Below are 20,252 nucleotides of genomic sequence, written 5' to 3' on the forward strand. Positions count from 1 at the left end.
TTGGGGGTGATGAATGGGACCAGAGTTACTTTAGGGTGTTCTCACCACTCAGTGGTGGTGGCCATGGTATCTCTGTGCTCTCCTGAGCCTCAGGAACATCCAAGATCTGCTCTTGGACAGCCCCATGGGGAGCATGGACGGTGGGAAGCTCCTTAAAACCCGGGGGTTAATTTGGGTTTGTGAAGGTCCCAAAGGCTCTGTGGGGTGCTCCTGGCAGTGAGGACACCATGACCCCGTTCCCCAAAGCTTCAGGACCGTCCCAGATCCGCCCACCGAGCGTCTCCTCTCTCCTAGATGGGAAAACCATGGATTACACGGAGGTGTCCAACACCTTTGTGCGCCTGGCAGACACTCACTTCATCCAGAGGTGCCCCGCGGCCCCAGAAATGCCCCAAAACGCCAAAGTGCCACCAGCCCCTGCCCTGGCCATCGCTGACAAGGACATGTACGTGGTGCCTCGGCTCAGCCTCGTCGGTGAGACCCCAAAATCTTAAATTGAAAAGTTTTTAATTTAATCTTGGGATTTTGGGGTGGGAAATTTGGGGTTTTTGAGTAGTTGACTGGTAGGATTAAGTAGAAGTTGTTTATTTGTGTTGTTAATAAATGAAATTTTCAAATTTTCAAAATTGATTTCGAAATTATTTTAGAATTATAGTTAAAATTTGTATTCTTGAGTTGTTTTAAAATTAAAATTGGAAATTTTAAGGTTATTTTAAAATTATAATTTAACTTTTAAAAATTATTCTTAAATGAGTTAAAAATTGTAATTGAATTGTTTAAAAATTATTTTAAAATTATTTAAAAATTATTGTTTAAATTATAATTTAAATTTTTTAAATTATTCTTAAATTACTCTAAAATTCTAATGTAAAATTTTAAGGTTATTTTGAATTATAATTTAAATTTTAAAAAGTATTCTTAAATTATTTAAAATTGTAATTTAACTTTTAAAAATTATTTTTAAATGATTTAAAATGATATAAAAATTATTATTTGAATTTTAAAAATATTCCGAAATTATTTAAGAATATAATATAAATTTTAAAATTATTCCTAAATTATTCAAAAACAGAATTTAAATTTTTAAAATTATTCCTAAATCATTTAAAAATCTTAATCTAAATTTTAAAAAAATTATTTAAATATATTTAAAAAAAATTATAATTTAAATTTTTAAAAATTATTCTTACATTATTTTGAAACTATGATTGAATTTGAAAAATTACTTGAAAATTATTTTTATATATAACCAATTTCTATCATTTTTTTGGGGGGTTTACAGGCAGAGGGAAGAGGAGACACTCGTGTGACGAGGAAGAGGAGGGAGAGCACAAAGCCAAAAGGCAGAAGCAGGAGGGAGGAAGCTCAGAGGTACTGGCAGTGCTGAGGTGATGGTGCCCTCCTGGCAAGGCTGGGATCCACATTCCCAAACATCTTCTGAGGAAACCTGGGAATTTTTTTTCTGGCTCTTCTTCCTCATTTTTTTTGTGGCTCTTCTTCATTTTTGCAGCTTTTTTTCCGCATTTTTTATGGCTCCTTTTCCTCATTTTTTCTGGCTCTTCTTCCTCATTTTTTGTGGCTCTTCTTCCTCATTTTTCTTTCTCACATCCCTCAGTTTTGTGCCTCTTTTTCCTCATTTTTGTGGCTTTTCTTTCTCATTTTTTGTGGCTTTTCCCTCATTTTTTGAGGCTCTTTTTCCTCGTTTTTCTGGCTTCCATCCCTCAATTTTGTGTCTGCTGTTCCTTAGCTTCCTGCCCCATTTTCCCCTGTTCTCCTGCCCCATTTCCCTCTCTTTTCCTGCCCCATTTCCCCTCATTTTCCTGCCCCATTTCCCCTCATTTTCCTGCCCATTTCCCGCTTCTCCTGCCCCATTTCCCCTCATTTTCCTGCCCCATTTCCCCCTCTTCTCCTGCCCCATTTCCCTCTATTTTCCCCTCATTTTCCTGCCCCATTTCCTCCTATTTTTCTGCCCCATTTCCCCCTCTTCTCCTGCCCCATTTCCCTGTTCTCCTGTCCCATTTCCCCTCATTTTCCTGCCCATTTCCCCCTGTTCTCCTTCCCCATTTCCCTCTATTTTCCCCCTATTTTCCTGCCCCATTTCCCTCTCTTTTCCTGCCCCATTTCCCCCTGTTCTCCTTCCCCATTTCCCTCTCTTTTCCCCCTCTTCTCCTGCCCCATTTCCCCCTATTTTCATGCCCCATTTCCCCTCATTTTCCTGCCCCATTTTCCCCTGTTTTCCTGCCCCATTTCCCTCTCTTTTCCCCCTATTTTCCTGCCCCATTTCCCTCTCTTTTCCTACCCCATTTCCCTGTTCTCCTGCCCCATTTCCCCTCACTTTCCTGCCCATTTCCCCCTGTTCTCCTGCCCCATTTCCCTCTTTTCCCCCTATTTTCCTGCCCCATTTCCCTCTCTTTTCCTGCCCCATTTCCCCTCATTTTCCTGCCCCATTTCCCCTCATTTTCCTGCCCCATTTCCCCTCAGTTTTTGTCCTTTTTCCCCCCAGGCTCCCCCAGATGATGGCATTTACTGGCAGGTCAACCTGGAGCGTTTCCATCAGCATTTCCGTGACCAGGCTCTGGTCAGTGCCGTGGCCAGCCGGATGGACCAGGTCTGTGCTCCACCCTGCAACTGTTCCCACTCTAATTCCAGCTTTTCCCTCCCTAATTCCAGCTTTTCCCCCCCTAATTCCAGCTTTTCCCACTCTATTCCCAGTTTTTTCCACTCTAATCCCAGTTTTTCCCACTCTGGATCTGAGCTTTTCCCACTCTAGTCCCTGCTTTTCCTGCTTTAATTCCTGCTGTTCCCACTCATTTCCCCACTCTAATTTCTGCTTTCCCCACTAATTCCAGCTTTTCCCCCTCTCCAATTCCAGCCTTTCCCACTCCTTTTCCCTCCCTAATCCCAGCTTTTCCCCCTCTCCAATTCCAGCTTTTCCCACTCCTTTTCCCTCCCTAATTCCAGCTTTTCCCTCCCTAATTCCAGCTTTTCCTACTCTGGATCTGAGCTTTTCCCACTCTAATCCCTGCTTTTCCTACTCATTTCCCCACTCTAATTTCTGCTTTTCCCACTCTAATTCCAGCTTTTCCCCCTCTCCAATTCCAGCTTTTCCCACTCCTTTTCCCTCCCTAATTCCTACTTTTCCCACTCTAATTCCAGCTTTTCCCCTCTCTAACTCCCCCTTTTCCCAGCACAGACCAGCAGCGAGGTGGTGAGGAACTTCCCCCTCTTAATTCCAGCTTTTCCCTCCCTAATCCCAGCTTTTCCCCCTCTCCAATTCCAGCTTTTCCCACTCCTTTTCCCTCCCTAATTCCAGCTTTTCCCTCCCTAATTCCAGCTTTTCCCACTCTGGATCTGAGCTTTTCTCTTCCTAATCCCTGCTTTTCCCACTCTAGTCCCTGCTTTTCCTACTCATTTCCCCACTCTAATTTCTGCTTTTCCCACTCCAATTCCAGCTTTTCCCCCTCTCCAATTCCAGCTTTTCCCACTCCTTTTCTCTCCCTAATTCCTGCTTTTCCCACTCCAATTCCAGCTTTTCCCCTCTCTAACTCCCCCTTTTCCCAGCACAGACCAGCAGCGAGGTGGTGAGCAATTTCCCCCTTTTAATTCCAGCTTTTCCCTCCCTAATCCCAGTTTTTCCCCCTCTCCAATTCCAGCTTTTCCCACTCCTTTTCCCTCCCTAATCCCAGCTTTTCCCCCTCTCCAGTTCCAGCCTTTCCCACTCCTTTTCCCTCCCTAACTCCCCTTTTCCCAGCACAGACCAGCAGCGAGGTGGTGAGGACGATGCTGCGCATGAGCGAGGTCACCACGGCCTCGGGGGCCTCCCACACCCAGCCCCTGTCCTCCAACGAGGTGGGTCCTGCCAGAGCCCTGGAACCCTCTTGGAACCCAAAATTCTGAGAATTTCAGATTTTTCTGTGTTGGAAGGGACATTGATTTGCTTTTCAGAACAGTATTAATGTAATTATTATTATATGTTATAACATAACATATATGATATGATATAATGTGATATAATGTGATATAATGTGATATAATGTAATGTAATATAATGTAATATAATATAATATAATGTAATGTAATGTAATGTAATATAATATAATATAATATAATATAATATAATATAATATAATATAATATAATATAATATAATATAATATAATATAATGTAATATAATGTAATATAATGTAATGTAATATAATATAATATAACATCATGTTATATATCATATTATGTATAGTACATTATAATATATATGCATATATTATAATATATAATTATTATATATAATAATATAGACTATTTCTATATAGAAAATAATATATAAATATATATGTCAATATATATAATATATATTTTATATTATATATGATATATTATATATTATATATTATATAATTTTCAATATATAATATATTATTATAATATACCATATATATGTTTTTGTTTTCTTAAATATTATATAATACATTATTTATAATATATTACTATAATAAATATATCAATACATTATACTATAATAATATCTTATGATATATTATTATATACTAGATAATTTCAGATATTATCTTATTATTCTATTCTATTTTATTCTGTGATATTCTATGATATATTCTTTCCTATTATATATCTTATAACGTGTTATATATTATAATATATAGTAGCATATCTTATATATTTATATTAAAAATAAAGATATATTATTTATAACTTTAATATATTTATTATATATATTACATATTCTATAAAAACTTTTCATATAATATATAATATATAATATATAATATATAATATATAATATATAATATATTCAATAAACATCTCTCATCTCTACACATTTAATCCCAATGCTAACCAAACCAGAAAAAAAATTAAAAATGCAATAGTAACCCTTGGAATCCCTTGACATTCCCTGATTTTTTCTGATATTTTTTAGATTTTCAGGTCTCTCCCAGCTGGGTACAACATTGGCAAGCAGGTGCTGGACCAGTACCTGGCACTCCTGGCTGATGATCCGGTGAGCCTGGGGCTTTAATTCCATTTTTCCTCCTTTTTTCCTCTGTCTGAGGCTAAAACATTTTTTTACTGAGGGTTAAAGGAAGGTTTTTAACAAATAGTTGAAGATTTTTAATGTTATTGAACAGATATCAAAGATATTGGAATTATTTATCAGGTATTAAATAGAATTCTGTATTCTGTTTTACTGGCATTGAATTTACCAGGTGCTGAAGATTTTTAAATCAATTATTTATATTATAATATCTATAAAATTATATATATATATATTTTATACATATTAATTATTTATATAATACAGAAAAATATTTTATTTATTTATTTATTATCAGGTATTAAATATTCAGCATAATATTTTACTGAATTTAACAGATACTGTAATTATTTGTCAGATATTAAATAAAATTCTGTTTTCTATTTTACTGGCATTGAAGCTATTTAACAGGTGCTGAAGATTTTTAAGAATACTTGACTTATTTAACTTTATATAAGTTTTAAGTTATAATTATAATTTTAAGTTATAAAGTTGTAAGTTGTAATTATAAGTTAAAGATAATTTTTCCCTGAAATCTTCTCACTTTCCCTACTCCAAATTTGAAGTAAAAATCCCAATTTTCTCCCTGCAGTTGGAGTTTGTGGGGAAGTCGGGGGACAGTGGAGGGGGCACCTACACTGTCAGTATCCTTTGGGGTGATTTTGGGGGATTTTCAGGGGATTTTGGGGAGGTTTGGGCAGATTTAGGGGGATTTGGGGGATTTTTGGATGATTTTCAGGGGATTTTTTTGGTGATTTGGGGGATTTTTGGGTGATTTTCAGGGGATTTTTTTGGTGATTTGGGGGATTTTTGGGTGATTTTCAGGGGATTTTGGGAGTGATTTTGGGAGCTGTTTTGTGGAGAATTTGGAGGATTTTGGGATGATTTGAGGGGAATTTTGGGAGGAATTTTGGGGTAGGGATTTTGGGCAGATTTGGGGTGACTTTGGTTGATTTTTGAGTGATTTTGGGGGGATTTTTGTGCAATTCTCCTTGACCCCAACCCCTCCAGACCTGCACCAGGCCCTGGTGTCCCTGGCCATGTCAGATTTGGGCAGATTTGAGGGATTTTTGGGGTGATTTTTGTGTGATTTTTCAGGTGATTTTGGGAGTGATTTTCAGGTGATTTTGGGGTGATTTTGGGCAGATTTGAGGACAATTTTGGGAGTGATTTTGGGCAGATTTGGGGGGATTTTTTGTGTGATTCTTGACAACACTTCCAGACCTGCACCAGGCCCTGGTGTCCCTGGCCATGTCAGATTTGGGCAGATTTGAGGGATTTTTGGGGTGATTTTTGTGTGATTTTTCAGGGGATTTTGGGAGTGATTTTCAGGGGATTTTGGGGTGATTTTGGGCAGATTTGGGGGGATTTTTTTGTGCCATTCTCCTTGACCCCAACCCCTCCAGACCTGCACAAGGCCCTGGTGTCCCTGGCCACGGCCACGCTGGAGTCCATCGTGGAGGAGAGGTGACAAAGGGCACCTGGAGCCCCCTCCTGGGCTGTCCCCAGCCCCTTCCCCACATCCCTCCCTCACTCCCACCCCTCCTGGGCAGGTTTGGCTCTCGCTGTGCCAGGATTTTCCGGCTGCTCCTGCGCAAGAAGCACCTGGAGCAGAAGCAGGTGGAGGATTTTGCCATGATCCCAGCCAAGGAAGCCAAGGACATGCTCTACAGGATGCTCTCAGAGAACCTGGTGGCCTTGCAGGTGAGGGATTGTCCAGGTGTGACACCTGCCCATGGTTTGGGCACTTCTGGGCACTTCCAAGCGATCCCACCTGGAATTTGGGTCCTGGTTGCTGAGAATTTGAGATTTTCTGTGCTGACAGGCACTGAGCCCCGAGAGAACACTGCCTGTGACCTGAGGTGGTGGAGAAATCTTCCAGAATTGAATGATAAACCTGGGATTGTGGGTGTGCAGTTTGAATAGAAGGATGGAATATCACAGGCTGGATTAGAATGCAGTAAAATACATAAAACAAGGTGGAGGTTTTAGGTGGAGGTTGGTCCTTCTTCTTCACCTTCTTCTCCTTCTTCTTCACCTTCTTTTTCTCCTTCTTCTTCACGTTTTTCTCTTTCTTCTTCACCTTCTCCTCCTTTTCTCCTCCTTCTCCTTTTCTCCTTCTTCTTCACCTTCTTCTCCTCCTCATTCTCCTCGTTCTCCTCGTTCTCCTCCTTCTTCTCCTCCTTCTTCTTCTTCTTCTTCTTCTTCTTCTTCTTCTTCTTCTCCTCCTTCTCCTCCTTCTCCTCCTTCTTCTTCTCCTCCTTCTCCTCCTTCTCCTTCTTCTCCTTCTCCTTCTTCTCCTTCTCCTTCTCCTTCTCCTTCTCCTTCTCCTTCTCCTTCTCCTTCTCCTTCTCCTTCTCCTTCTCCTTCTCCTTCTCCTTCTCCTTCTCCTTCTCCTTCTCCTTCTCCTTCTCCTTCTCCTCCTCCTCCTCCTTGGATTTGGGTGGTTTTGTGTAATTGGATAAAAAAGTCCACATTGCAGGCCATGGGTGGTTGCTTATTGGTTTAAAAGTAAAAATAATTCAGGTGTCATTTCTTAACTGGGCAGTTTATCCTTTAAAGGCCTTGCAGAGAGAGAGAGAGGGAGATAGATCTCCATTTTTAATTTGTTCAAGTGCTGTAGAACTCAGGGTTTGTCAGACTGTAACAGAGCTAAAAATTAATTCATTATCCGAGTGCAGACAAGAAATTCCATCTCCCACATTGAATCCCAAGCCTGGCAAAGAGGAGCAAAGACTCCACAGGGAATCCCGGGGGGGAGGGAACACAGGGACACCTCTGGGGAAGGGGATGCCCCCACTTTGTCCCCACCATCCCTCTGCCCTTCCCCAGGAGATCCCCAAGACTCCGGACCACGCTCCCTCCCGCACCTTCTACCTGTACACGGTGAACCTGATGGCTGCTGCTCGGATGCTGCTCCACAGATGCTACAAGGTGAATCCCCAGGAGCTGCTGGGCCCCAGGGACCACAGATCCTGGTCTGCCCACGCAGGAATTGCCAGGGAATCCAGGCCCTGACCCAGGGAACTGCGGCAGCCCCCATGTCCAGGGGTCACAGCCCAGGGGTGGCAGCAGCTCCATCCTCCCTTTGTCCCCTGTTGGGTTTTTGGGAGTGGAGGGCCCCCTTGGTAAATAATTGTTATATATTATCTATATTATATATTAGTTTATATTATATACATTATATATTATATATTACATATTACATAATATATAAAAATATTATATATATAATATATATTATTATCTATATACTATATTATATATCGTATATATTATATATATTATATACTACATTATATAATATGTAGTATATAATATATAAAATATATACTATATATTATATAGTATATACTATATATTATATATAGTATATATAGTATATACTATATATTATATATAGTATGTTATATATCACATATCATATAATATATTATATATTATATACAGTGTATTATATACAATATATTATATACTGAATATTATATATTATATATTATATATTATATATTATATATTATATATTATATATTATATATTATATATTATATATTATATTATAGATGTTCTTTGTTTTCCTAAATAATACGTAATAGAAAAATATATTATTTATAATATATTAATATCTATTATTAGTACACCTGGACTCGGGGCTCACCTGGTTCCTGTCCCTCTGGAGCTCCAGGGTCCAGGTGTCACAGCCCCCTCCTTCCTGGTGCCACAGGGGTGGCCGTGGCTGTCCCCGTGTCCCCCCCATGGGGTTCCCCAGTGCTCCCCATCACACCCACGCTGGTTTCTCACCTGTTCCTTCCCCAGAGCGTGGCCAACCTGATGGAGCGCAGGCAGCACGAGATGCGGGAGAACAAGTGAGCTCCGCGGCGGGGGCGGCCTGGCACGGCGGGCGCGCGGCCGCCGCTGCCACCTCCACGTGTCCCTGTCCCCTCCTAGGAGGCTCCTGGAGAAGTCCCAGCGCGTGGAGGCCATCCTGGCCTCCATGCAGGCCACGGGGGCCGAGGCAGCGCAGCTGCACGAGGTGGAGGAGATGATCACGGGGCCCGAGAGGCAGCAGCTGGAGAACCTGAAGCGCAACGTCAACAAGTGAGGGGGTGACCGCGTTCACTGGGGCTGGGCAGGAGGGAAGGGAGGAGGGTTGGACTCGGTGTGTCAGGAGGCTTGATTTATTGTTTTATTATAGTTATTTTATATGTATAGGTATAATTTTATTAAAGAATAGATGTTATTCTTTATATAATATATAAATATATTTTATATATCAATAAATACGTAAGTATAATAATATTAGAATAAACTATAGGAATATTCTATAATAATAAAATATTATACTTATTTAATTAATATACAATATATTATTATATATATAATATGAAATATATAAATAATATATAATATATAATATAATATATTATTCATTATATTAATAGAAATATTCATTAATATATTATATATTAATATATTGATTAATTAATATATTATTATATTAATTTAAGTATATTTATATTATATTATATTATATTATATTATATTATATTATATTATATTATATTATATTATATTATATTATATTATATTATATTATATATTAGAAAATCTATTGGTTAATAACTATATAATATATAATATTATGATTAATAGATAGGCAAAACTATATTAATATATAAATATATATAAAGATATAATATATAATATATAATAAAATATAAAAATAAATATTAGAATATATTTATATATTATATATATAAATATATATAGATTACTTAATATAATATATATTATATATTATATTAAAACTATACTAAAAGAATAGAAGAAAGGATTTCATCAGAAGGCTGGCTAAGAATAGAAAAAAAAAAAGGAACGAAAACCAAAGGCTTATAAATATTTATATATCAGACAGAGAGTCCGAGCCAGCTGGGCTGTGATTGGCCATTAATCAGAAACAACCACATGAGACCAATCCCAGCCCCACCTGCTGCATCCCACAGCAGCAGATAATCAATGCTTACATTTTGTTCCTGAGGCCTCTCAGCTTCTCAGGAGGAAAAACCCTAAGGAAAGGAAAAGACAAAAGATAAAAGATAAAAGACAAAAGATAAAAGATAAAAGAAAGATAAAGATAAAAGATAAAAGATAAAAGATGTGTGTGACAGGGGGATGGGAATGGCTGGGGATGGGACTGGGACCCTGCCCATCGCTGTCTGTCCCCCAGGATCGACGCCAGTGAGAACCAGGTGGACGAGACCATCTTTGTGCTGGAGTCGTTCATCGAGAGCACCACGAGGAGGCCCTGAGGGGGCAGGACAGGGACAGGGACAGGGACAGGAGCACTGAGGCTGTGAGTGGGGACGGCCAGCAGAGGCCTCTGCCCACCGTGCTTGTGCTGCTGAGGAGAATAAAGGAACATTGATTTGCCAACGCACCCGTGGGTCAGGCTCCTGGGGCGGATTGCAGGAGCCACCTGGCACTGCCAAACCAGCCCTGCAGCTGCTGGCAGGGTTTTGGGGTGCCCCAAAATTAGGGTCACTGCCTGTTGGGAGGGTTCAGGGGCTGCCCCAAAATTTGGGTGGCTGTGTTGTGCTGCTGGAAGGGTTTTTTGGGGTTGTCCCAAATTTAGGGTCACTGCCTTGTGCTGCTGTTGGGGAAAGCTGGTGTCCCTGGGGGGGTGTTTAGGGTGAGCTTAGGGTTGGGGTGAGGGCTGCTGCACCTGGGTCTGACCCTAAGGGGACACACAGGACACGGGGACAGGCAGGGACACACAGGACATGGGGACAGACAGGGACACACAGGACACGGGGACAGGCAGGGACACACAGGACATGGGGACAGACAGGACATGGGGACAGACAGGGACACACAGGACACGGGGACAGACAGGGACACACAGGACATGGGGACAGACAGGACATGGGGACAGACAGGGACACACAGGACATGGGGACAGGCAGGGACACACAGGACACGGGGACAGACAGGGACACACAGGACACGGGGACAGACAGGACATGGGGACAGGCAGGGACACACAGGACACAGGGACAGACAGGGACACACAGGACACAGGGACACACAGGACATGGGGACAGACAGGACATGGGGACAGACAGGGACACACAAGACATGGGGACAGGCAGGGACACACGGGACACGGGGACAGACAGGACATGGGGACAGACAGACACACAGGACACAGGGACGGACAAGGCCACGGACACACAGGACACAGGGACACAGGACATGGACACAGAGGATGCAGGACCCATGGGGACACACAAAAGGATGTGGGGGACATACAGAGGACGCATGGGGACAGACAGACACAGGGACACGGGGACAGACAGGACATGGGGACAGACACGGACACAGGACATGGACACAGAGGATGCAGGACCCATGGGGACACACAAAAGGACGTGGGGGACATACAGAGGATGCACGGGGACAGACAGACACAGGGACATGAGGACAGACAGGCATGGGGACACAGGATATGGACACAGAGGACACATGGGGACACACCCAGGACATGGGGACACACAGAACTGTTCTTGTCCTCTTGTCTGCCGTGAGTGACCGAGGGTGACGCTGGCAGGACCTGCCTGTCCTGGCAGCTTTCACCTGGGAGCAGCCCTTAAATGCAGGGAATTTTGGAGGTGGAGTCCAGATTTGGGCCGGGTTTAGGGTTTGGGCTGGGTTTAGGGTTTGGGCCGGGTTTAGGGTTTGGGCCGGGTTTAGGGTTTGGGCCAGGCTTAGGGTGATGTGTTCTGGAAGAAACTCGTGGCACCGCACTCGAGGTTATTTGCCAAAATTCACACGACGTCACGCATAGAAACAGAACTTGTACCTGTAGATTAAACAGTTGAAAACTTGAAAAACGCACTAAAATATTATTTAATATTCTCTATAAAAGAAATAAAAATAGTGCTGGGATTTGGGGGAATTCCCAGGTAGGAATTTTGATGGGTTTGGGGTGATTTGGGGGATTTGGAGAGATTTTTTGAGGGGGTTGGGGAAATGTAGAGAGGGGAAATTTTGGGGGGGATTTTAATGGGGTTTTGGGGGGATTTTTGGGTCTCACCCCGCCCTTTCCAGGACCCCCTCCCTCAATCCCCCATCACCCCGCGCCTCCGGGGCTGTTGGGGACGTTGGGGACAGCGCCGCTCGCGCCGGGGGCAGTTGGGGACAATCTCGCGACAGCCGCCGCCTCTCCCCTCGGCCGGGCCTGGCGACAATCGCGACATCCGCCAATGGCGACACGCGACAGCCGCCCCTGCCCCGGCTCCGCCTCCCTCCGTGCCGGGGACACCCCGGGCTCCCGGGTCCCCCAAAACCCTCCCGGGGCCACCTCGGTCCCCCCGGACCCTCCCGGTCCCTCCCGTCCCCCCCGGGCTCGGCGGAGGCTCCGCAGCAGCTCCGGGGCTCGGAGCCCGCCCGGGGAGCGCCGGGTGCGGGGTCGGGAACCGGGGACACCGGGAGGGGAACCGGGCAGGGCTGGGGATGGGGGATTTGGGCACCGGGCAGGGCCGGGGATGGGGGATTTGGGCACCGGGCAGGGCCGGGGATGGGGGATTTGGGCACCGGGCAGGGCTGGGGATGGGGGATTTGGGCACCGGGTGCAGGGTTTGGGGAGAGGGGATTTGGGCACCGGGCAGGGCCGGGGATGGGGGATTTGGGCACCCGGTGCAGGGTTTGGGGAGAGGGGATTTGGGCACCGGGCAGGGCCGGGGATGGGGGATTTGGGCACCCGGTGCAGGGTTTGGGGAGAGGGGATTTGGGCACCGGGCAGGGCCGGGGATGGGGGATTTGGGCACCCGGTGCAGGGTTTGGGGAGAGGGGATTTGGGCACCGGGCAGGGCTGGGGATGGGGGATTTGGGCACCGGGCAGGGCTGGGGATGGGGGATTTGGGCACCGGGCAGGGCCGGGGATGGGGGATTTGGGCACCGGGCAGGGCCGGGGATGGGGGATTTGGGCACCGGGCAGGGCTGGGGAGAGGGGATTTGGGCACCCGGTGCAGGATTTGGGGAGAGGGGATTTGGGCACCGGGCAGGGCCGGGGATGGGGGATTTGGGCACCGGGCAGGGCCGGGGATGGGGGATTTGGGCACCGGGCAGGGCTGGGGAGAGGGGATTTGGGCACCCGGTGCAGGATTTGGGGAGAGGGGATTTGGGCACCGGGCAGGGCTGGGGATGGGGGATTTGGGCACCGGGCAGGGCTGGGGATGGGGGATTTGGGCACCGGGCAGGGCTGGGGATGGGGGATTTGGGCACCGGGCAGAGCCGGGAGAGGGGATTTGGGCACCGGGCAGGGCTGGGGATGGGGGATTTGGGCACCGGGTGCAGGGTTTGGGGAGAGGGGATTTGGGCACCGGGTGCAGGATTTGGGGCACGGGGAGCACCGAGAGAGGAACCGGGAGGGAACCGGGGGGTACCAGGCAGGGCTGGGGATGGGGGATTTGGGAGCGGGTGCGGGGTTTGGGCACTCGGGGGTGTTTTTGGGGTGCTGGGGAAATTTAGAGGGGTTTTGGGGTGATTTTAGGGGATTTTTGGGTTGATTCAGGGGGATTTGGGGCAGATGTTGGGTAGATTTGGGGGAGGATTTAGGGGTGGTTTTGGGGCGATTATGGGTGATTTTGGGTAGATTTGGGGGGAATTTAGGGGTGGTTTTGGGTAGATTTGGAGTTGATTTGGGGTGGATTTTTACGGGATTTTTGGGGCGGATTTTTGGGGGGATGTTGAGAGAATTTTGGGGCGGATTTTGCGGGGATTTTGGGGCGGATTTTGGGGTCTCACCCCGTCCTTTCCCGCAGCCCGAGGGCCGCTCCAGCCCCATCGTGCTGCTCCACGATGTCACCAATGTCACCGCCGCCCCCGCAGCGCTGCCCTCGCTCCGGGACAAACCCAAAATCATCCGGGTCATCACCAGGGACCTGATCCGGGAGCTCATGTGAGGCTCCCAAAATCTCCCAATTTTTTCCCCAGTAATTTTTTCTATAAAAATCCGGGATTATTTCCCTCAAAATTCGGGATTTTTTTTTTGGCCGGTAATTCAGGATTAAGAAAAGAAAAAAAAAAAAAAAAAAAACCAAACTGGATTTTTTAGCCAAAAATCTGGTGGCTCTTCCCACCAAAGCTGGGATATTTTCCCCAAAATTCAGGATTTATTACCCATAAAATTCACGATTATTCCCCTCCAAATCTGGGAGTTTTCCCCCAATACTTGAAAAATTTTTCCCCCAAAATTTAAGGATTTTTTCCCTAAAATCCGTGACTTTTCCCCCCAAAATCTGGGCTATTTTTCCCCTGTCACTGATCTTGGCCCGTGTCCCCCAGCATTCCCAGGGATCAGCCCCCGGCCTCGCTCATCATCGGCACCCAGGAATTCCAGCGGATCCGGGAGGAGGCTCAGCCTCCGCGGCAGCTCCGGGATCGGCTGCGGATCCTCAAATCCCGCCAGGACGCGGCTTTTGTGGGCATCTCCTGCTTCCCTGAGCCCCAATTTCCCTCATCCCCAATTTCCCGAGCCTGATTTTCCCGGTCCTGCTTTTCCCGAGCCCAGTTTGCCCCATCCTGATTTGCCCCATCCCGAATTTCCCGATCCCCCTTTCTCCAATCCCGCTTTTCCCACTCCCCTCGTGCCAGGGACCCAGGAATGTCCTAGAACTGTCCCCCCAGCAATGCCTTGGGAATGTCCCCCAGGATCTTGGGAATGTCCCCAGCAGTGTCCCTGTCCCGCAGGAGGCCTGGCAATGTCCCCAGCAGTGTCCCTGTCCCGCAGGAGGCCCAGCAGTGTCCCCAGCAGTGTCCCTCAGTGTCCCCAGCAGTGTCCCCAGCCATGTCCCCAGCAGTGTCCCTGTCCCCAGCAGTGTCCCCAGCGGTGTCCCTGTCCCCAGCAGTGTCCCCAGCAGTGTCCCCAGCAGTGTCCCTGTCCCGCAGTGTCCCCAGCCGTGTCCCCAGCCATGTCCCCAGCAGTGTCCCTGTCCCCAGCAGTGTCCCTGTCCCGCAGGAGGCGCGCAGCCGGGCCCGCAGCGCGGAGCGGCGGCGGGAGGAGCTGCGGGAGGCGCGGGCGCGCTCGGAGCTGGAGCTGCAGCGGGAGCAGGAGCGGCGGGAGCTGCTGGAGCGCGCGGCCGGGCTGAGGCTGGAGCAGGAGGACGAGATGCGGCGGCTGAACTCGGTACTGCCAGAACCTTCCCTTTCCCTATTCCCATTTCCCTTTCCCTTTCCCATTTCCCATTTCCCTTTCCCTTTCCCTATTCCCATTTCCCTTTCCCATTCCCATTCCCATTTCCATTTCCCTTTCCCATTTCCATTTCCCATTCCCATTTCCATTTCCCTTTCCCATTTCCATTTCCCATTCCCATTTCCATTCCCGTGTCCTGCAGCTCCTGCTGAGCGCCCGCTGCAGCTCCATCCTAGACAGGCAGGAGAAGGGGCTGCTCAGGGCTCCCATTTCCCATCTCCCATTCCCATTCCCATTCACTTTCCCATCTCCCATTTCCCTTTCCCATCTCCCATTCCCATTCCCATTCACTTTCCCATCTCCCATTTCCCTTTCCCTTTCCCTTTCCCATTTCCCATTCCCATTTCCCATTCCCATTTCCCATCTCCCATTCCCATCTCCCATTCCCATTCCCATTCCCATCTCCCATTCCCATTTTCCATTCCCTTTCCCATTCCCATTCCCATTTCCCATTTCCCATTCCCATTCCCGTGTCCCCAGCTCCTGCTGAGCGCCCGCTGCAGCTCCATCCTGGACCGGCAGCTGGCGGAGAGGCGGCAGGCGCAGGGGGAGCTGCAGGCAGAGGAGCAGCGCCTGGCGCGGCTCCTGGACAGCGAGCGGGAGAAGGAGCTGCAGCTGGAGGAGGAGCTGGAGCGCCGCAGGAAGCAGGAGCTCATCAGGTCCCTGCTTCCCTTTTCCTCTCTCCTTTTCCTTTTCCTCTCTCCATTTTCCTCTGCCCTTTTCTCTTATTTTCCCTCTCCTCTTTTTTCCTTATCCCTTTCCTCTTCTCTCTTCTCCCTTCCCCCATTCTTTTTTCCTCTTCCCTTTTCCCTTTCTCCTTTTCCTTTTCCCCTTTTCTTCCCTTTCCCTTCTTTTCTGTTTCCCTCTTTCTCTTTCCCCTTTCCCTTCTTCCTTTTCCCTTTCTCCTTCTTTCCCCTTTCCCTTTTTTCTCCTTTTCCCCTTTTCTTTTTCCCTTTTCTGTTTCCCTTTCTCCCTCTTTCCCCTTTCCCATTTTCTTCCCTTTCCCTTCTTTTCTGTTTCCCCTTTTCTCTTTCCCCTTTCCCTCCTTTCCCTTCTTCCTTTTCTCTTTTTCCCTTCCTTTCCCATTCTTTTCCTTCTTTTCCCTTTTTTTGCCCTTTCCCTTTTCCCTTTCTCCCTCTTTCCCCTTTCCCTTTTTCCCTCCTTTTCCCCTTTTCCCCCATCTCTGTTTCCCTTTCTCCCTCTTTCCCCTTTCCCTTCCTTTTTCCCTTTCCTCCTTCCCCTTCCCCACCCCGTACATTCCACAGTTCTGGAACCAGACTGGAACTTTTCCATTCCCAAATTCCCAAATTCCTGAATTTCCCAAATAATTCCCGAATGCTTCCTGAATTCCCAGCAACAAGCTGGAGCTGCTCCAGCAGATGGAGCAGCGCCAGGAGCAGCGGGTGCTGAGGGCTGAGCAGAAATTCCAGGAGGGCCAGAGGTTCCTGGAGCACCTGGAGCAGATGAAGAGGGAGGATCTCGAGGTTGGAGATTCCCAGCGGGAATTTGGGAATTTGGGAATTCAGGTGGGAAGGGTTGGGGACAGCACGAGGCGGGATTGGGGCTCTGGTGGCCTTGGGGATGTGGTGGCATCAGTGGAAGGGGACACGGAGCTGGTGGGGATCCCAGGGAATGGGGGATCCCAGGGAATGGGGATTTCTGGGAATGAAGGGGCCTGAGGAGGGGAATCCCAGGGATTTGGGATCCCAGGGATTGGGGATTCCAGGGAATGGGGGTTCCAGGGATTGGGGATCCCAGGGAATGGGGATTTCTGGGCATGGAGGGGCCTGAGGAGGGGAATCCCAGGGATTTGGGATCCCAGGGATTGGGGATTCCAGGGAATGGGGATCCCAGGGAATGGGGATCCCAGGGAATGGGGGATCCCAGGGAATGGGGATTTCTGGGAATGGAGGGGCCTGAGGAGGGGAATCCCAGGGATTTGGGATCCCAGGGATTGGGGATTCCAGGGAATGGGGATCCCAGGGAATGGGGTTCCTAATGAGGGGGATCTCAGGGGTTTGGGATCCCAGGGAATGGGGATTTCAGGGAAATGGGGATCCTGACATGGGTGATCCCAGGGATTTGGGATCCCATAGAATTTGGGTCTATAGCAAGGAAATCCCAGAGAATGGGGATCCCAGGGATTTGAGATCCCAGGGAATGGGGATCCATGGGAAGGGGATCCCAGGGGTTTGGGATCTATAGCAGGGGAATCCCAGGGAATGGGGGATCCCGGGAAGTTGAGGACCCCAGGGGTTTTGGGGATCCCAGAGAACGCGGGTCCCACGGAACGGGGATCCCCATGGGCAGGCGGGGTTTGCGGGGCTCTGCGGTGACGGGACCGGTGTCCCACCCACGGTGTCCCCACCCACGGTGTCCCCACCCATGGTGTCCCCGCGGTGTCCCCGCGGTGTGGCCAGGCCTGGCAGCAGCGGCAGCAGCGCAAGCAGCAGCTCCTGGCCGAGATGCAGGCGGCGGACGCGGAGAACCAGCGGCTGCGAGAGCGCGAGCGGGAGCGCGAGCGGCGCGCGGAGCTGCGGGCCCGGGAGGAGCAGCGCCAGAAGGGGGTGAGGGCGGGGCTGGCGGGGCTGTCACCTCCTCAGGGGCGCTGTCACCTCCCCAAAGCGCTGTCACCTCCCCAGGGGCGCTGTCCCACCCCGAGGCGCTGTCACCTCCCCAGGGGCGCTGTCACCTGTCCAGGGGCTCTGTCACCTCCCCAGGGGCTCTGTCACCTCCTCAGGGGCTCTGTCACCTCCCCAGGGGCGCTGTCACCTCCCCAAAGCGCTGTCACCTCCCCAGGGCTCTGTGCCCTGCTGTGTCGCTGTCCCCAGCTGTGTCCCTGTCCCGCTGTCTGTCCCTGTCACGGTGTTGCTGTCCCCAGCGGTCTCCCTGTCCCCTGGTGTGTCCCTGTCCCCAGCAGTGTCCCTGTCCCCAGCGCTGTCCCTGTCCAGTGTCCCTGTCCCCGTGTCCCTGTCCCCAGCAGTGTCCCTGTCCCAGTGTCCCTGTCCCCAGCAGTGTCCCTGTCCCTGTGTCCCTGTCCCCAGCCGTGTCCCTGTCCCGGTGTCCCTGTCCAGTGTCCCTGTCCCCGTGTCCCTGTCCCCGTGTCCCTGTCCCCAGCCGTGTCCCTGTCCCTGTGTCCCTGTCCCCGTGTCCCTGTCCCCAGCCGTGTCCCTGTCCCCAGCCGTGTCCCTGTCCCCAGCGCTGTCCCTGTCCCCAGGAGCGGGAGGCGGCGCTGGAGGCGGAGCGGGCGCGGCTGTGGCAGGAGCGGCAGCGGGAGCTGGACCGGGTCAAGGCCATGCAGGAGCGCGAGCGGGACTGGCAGGAGGCGCAGGTGGGTGGCACTGCCAGCCCTGTCCCCTGCCCGGGGCTCTGTCACCTCCCCAGGTGCTGTCACTGCTGCCCCTGGCACTGCCAGGACCTGTCCCTGTCCCTACTGTCCCCAGTGTCCCCAATGTCCCCAGTGTCCCCGCAGGACGCTCTGCACTCCAAGCGCAACGAGGAGGCGGCGAAGCGGGAGTGGCAGCGCTGGGAGCTGTCCCTGTCACTGTCCCTTTCCCTGTCCCCAGTGTCCCCAATGTCCCCGCAAGAGGCTCTGCACTCCCAAGTGCAGCCAGGAGGTGGCGGAGTTCGACTGGCGGCGCTGGGAGTTGTCCCTGTCCCCAGTGTCCCCAGTGTCCCCAATGTCCCCAATGTCCCTGCAGGAGGCTCTGCACTCCAAGTGCAGCCAGGAGGCAGCAGAGAGGGACTGGAAGCACTGGAGCTGTCCCTGTCCCCAATGTCCCCAGTGTCCCCAATGTCCCCTCTCGCTGTCCCTGTCCCCAGTGTCCCCAATGTCCCCGCAAGAGGCTCTGCACTCCCAAGTGCAGCCAGGAGGTGGCGGAGTTCGACTGGCGGCGCTGGGAGTTGTCCCTGTCCCCAGTGTCCCCAATGTCCCCTCTCGCTGTCCCTGTCCCCAGTGTCCCCGCTGTCCCCGCAGGACGCTCTGCGCGCCAGGCGCAGCGAGGAGGCAGCGGAGCAGGAGTGGCAGCACTGAGAGCTGTCCCTGTCCCCAGTGTCCCCAATATCCCAAATCTCCCCAGTGTCCCCTGTGGCTGTCCCTGTCCCCAGTGTCCCCGGTGTCCCCGCTGTCCCCGCAGGACGCTCTGCGCGCCAGGCGCAGCAAGGAGGCAGCGGAGTGGGAGTGGCAGCACTGGGAGCTGTCCCTGTCCCCAGTGTCCCCAATGTCCCCAATGTCCCCGATGTCCCCGATGTCCCCAGTGTCCCCGCTGTCCCCGCTGTCCCCGCAGGACGCTCTGCGCGCCAGGCGCAGCGAGGAGGCGGCGGAGCGCGAGTGGCGGCGCCGGGAGCTGCAGCGGGAGCGGCGCCGGGCGGAGCTGCTGCAGGAGCTGCAGCGGGGCCGCCACGAGCAGGCGACAAAACAGCGACAGCGGCGGGCGCTGGCACTGCAGGAGGAGCAACGCGACTTCCTCACCCTGCTCAGGTGGGTGGCACCGGGGGTGGCACGGGGACAGCTGGGGGTTGGGGACTCCGGTGTCACCCCAGGAGCTGTGTCAGGTGGGACCAGGTGGCTCTGGCAGGGTCCCATCCTGTGCCATCCTGGTGGCGCTGGGGACACCGGTGTCACCCCGGGTGTGACCAGGTGGCTCTGGCAGGGTCCCTGTGCCATCCTGGTGGCGCTGGGGACACCGGTGTCACCCCAGGTGTGACCAGGTGGCTCTGGCAGGGTCCCTGTGCCATCCTGGTGGCGCTGGGGACACCGGTGTCACCCCAGGTGTGACCAGGTGGCTCTGGCAGGGTCCCTGTGCCATCCTGGTGGCGCTGGGGACACCGGTGTCACCCCAGGTGTGACCAGGTGGCTCTGGCAGGGTCCCTGTGCCATCCTGGTGGCGCTGGGGACACCGGTGTCACCCCAGGCGCTGTGCCAGCTGTGTCCAGGGGACAGTGCCAATGTC

At 50.0% G+C, this 20,252-nt stretch overlaps 2 protein-coding genes across 3 annotated transcripts in view; both read left to right on the forward strand.

The window, feature by feature from the left end:
* The window catches only part of POLR3C (RNA polymerase III subunit C), a 15,051-nt gene extending 4,566 nt beyond the window's left edge, over positions 1 to 10,485 (forward strand). For both annotated transcript variants that reach the window (XM_054517625.1, XM_054517624.1), the window contains 12 exons: positions 295 to 474; positions 1,283 to 1,371; positions 2,504 to 2,608; positions 3,757 to 3,849; positions 4,935 to 5,015; positions 5,641 to 5,692; positions 6,455 to 6,515; positions 6,602 to 6,752; positions 7,881 to 7,982; positions 8,865 to 8,914; positions 8,997 to 9,146; positions 10,276 to 10,485. In XM_054517625.1, coding sequence (XP_054373600.1) covers positions 295 to 474; positions 1,283 to 1,371; positions 2,504 to 2,608; positions 3,757 to 3,849; positions 4,935 to 5,015; positions 5,641 to 5,692; positions 6,455 to 6,515; positions 6,602 to 6,752; positions 7,881 to 7,982; positions 8,865 to 8,914; positions 8,997 to 9,146; positions 10,276 to 10,357 — 1,196 coding nt within the window. In that variant the 3' untranslated portion in view covers positions 10,358 to 10,485. The remainder of the gene's footprint in view (positions 1 to 294; positions 475 to 1,282; positions 1,372 to 2,503; positions 2,609 to 3,756; positions 3,850 to 4,934; positions 5,016 to 5,640; positions 5,693 to 6,454; positions 6,516 to 6,601; positions 6,753 to 7,880; positions 7,983 to 8,864; positions 8,915 to 8,996; positions 9,147 to 10,275) is intronic.
* Positions 10,486 to 12,208: 1,723 nt separating this feature from the next.
* LOC118695902 (cilia- and flagella-associated protein 45-like) overlaps positions 12,209 to 20,252 on the forward strand; it is a 9,052-nt gene continuing 1,008 nt past the window's right edge. The window contains exons 1-9 of the mRNA XM_054517586.1: positions 12,209 to 12,508; positions 13,871 to 14,007; positions 14,394 to 14,529; positions 15,067 to 15,234; positions 15,781 to 15,959; positions 16,655 to 16,784; positions 17,721 to 17,867; positions 18,518 to 18,631; positions 19,587 to 19,780. Of these exons, the coding sequence (XP_054373561.1) occupies positions 12,311 to 12,508; positions 13,871 to 14,007; positions 14,394 to 14,529; positions 15,067 to 15,234; positions 15,781 to 15,959; positions 16,655 to 16,784; positions 17,721 to 17,867; positions 18,518 to 18,631; positions 19,587 to 19,780 (1,403 nt within the window). The 5' untranslated portion in view covers positions 12,209 to 12,310. The remainder of the gene's footprint in view (positions 12,509 to 13,870; positions 14,008 to 14,393; positions 14,530 to 15,066; positions 15,235 to 15,780; positions 15,960 to 16,654; positions 16,785 to 17,720; positions 17,868 to 18,517; positions 18,632 to 19,586; positions 19,781 to 20,252) is intronic.

This window comes from Molothrus ater, chromosome 29 (genome assembly GCF_012460135.2).
Source record: "Molothrus ater isolate BHLD 08-10-18 breed brown headed cowbird chromosome 29, BPBGC_Mater_1.1, whole genome shotgun sequence".
NCBI classification, from domain to species: domain Eukaryota; kingdom Metazoa; phylum Chordata; class Aves; order Passeriformes; family Icteridae; genus Molothrus; species Molothrus ater.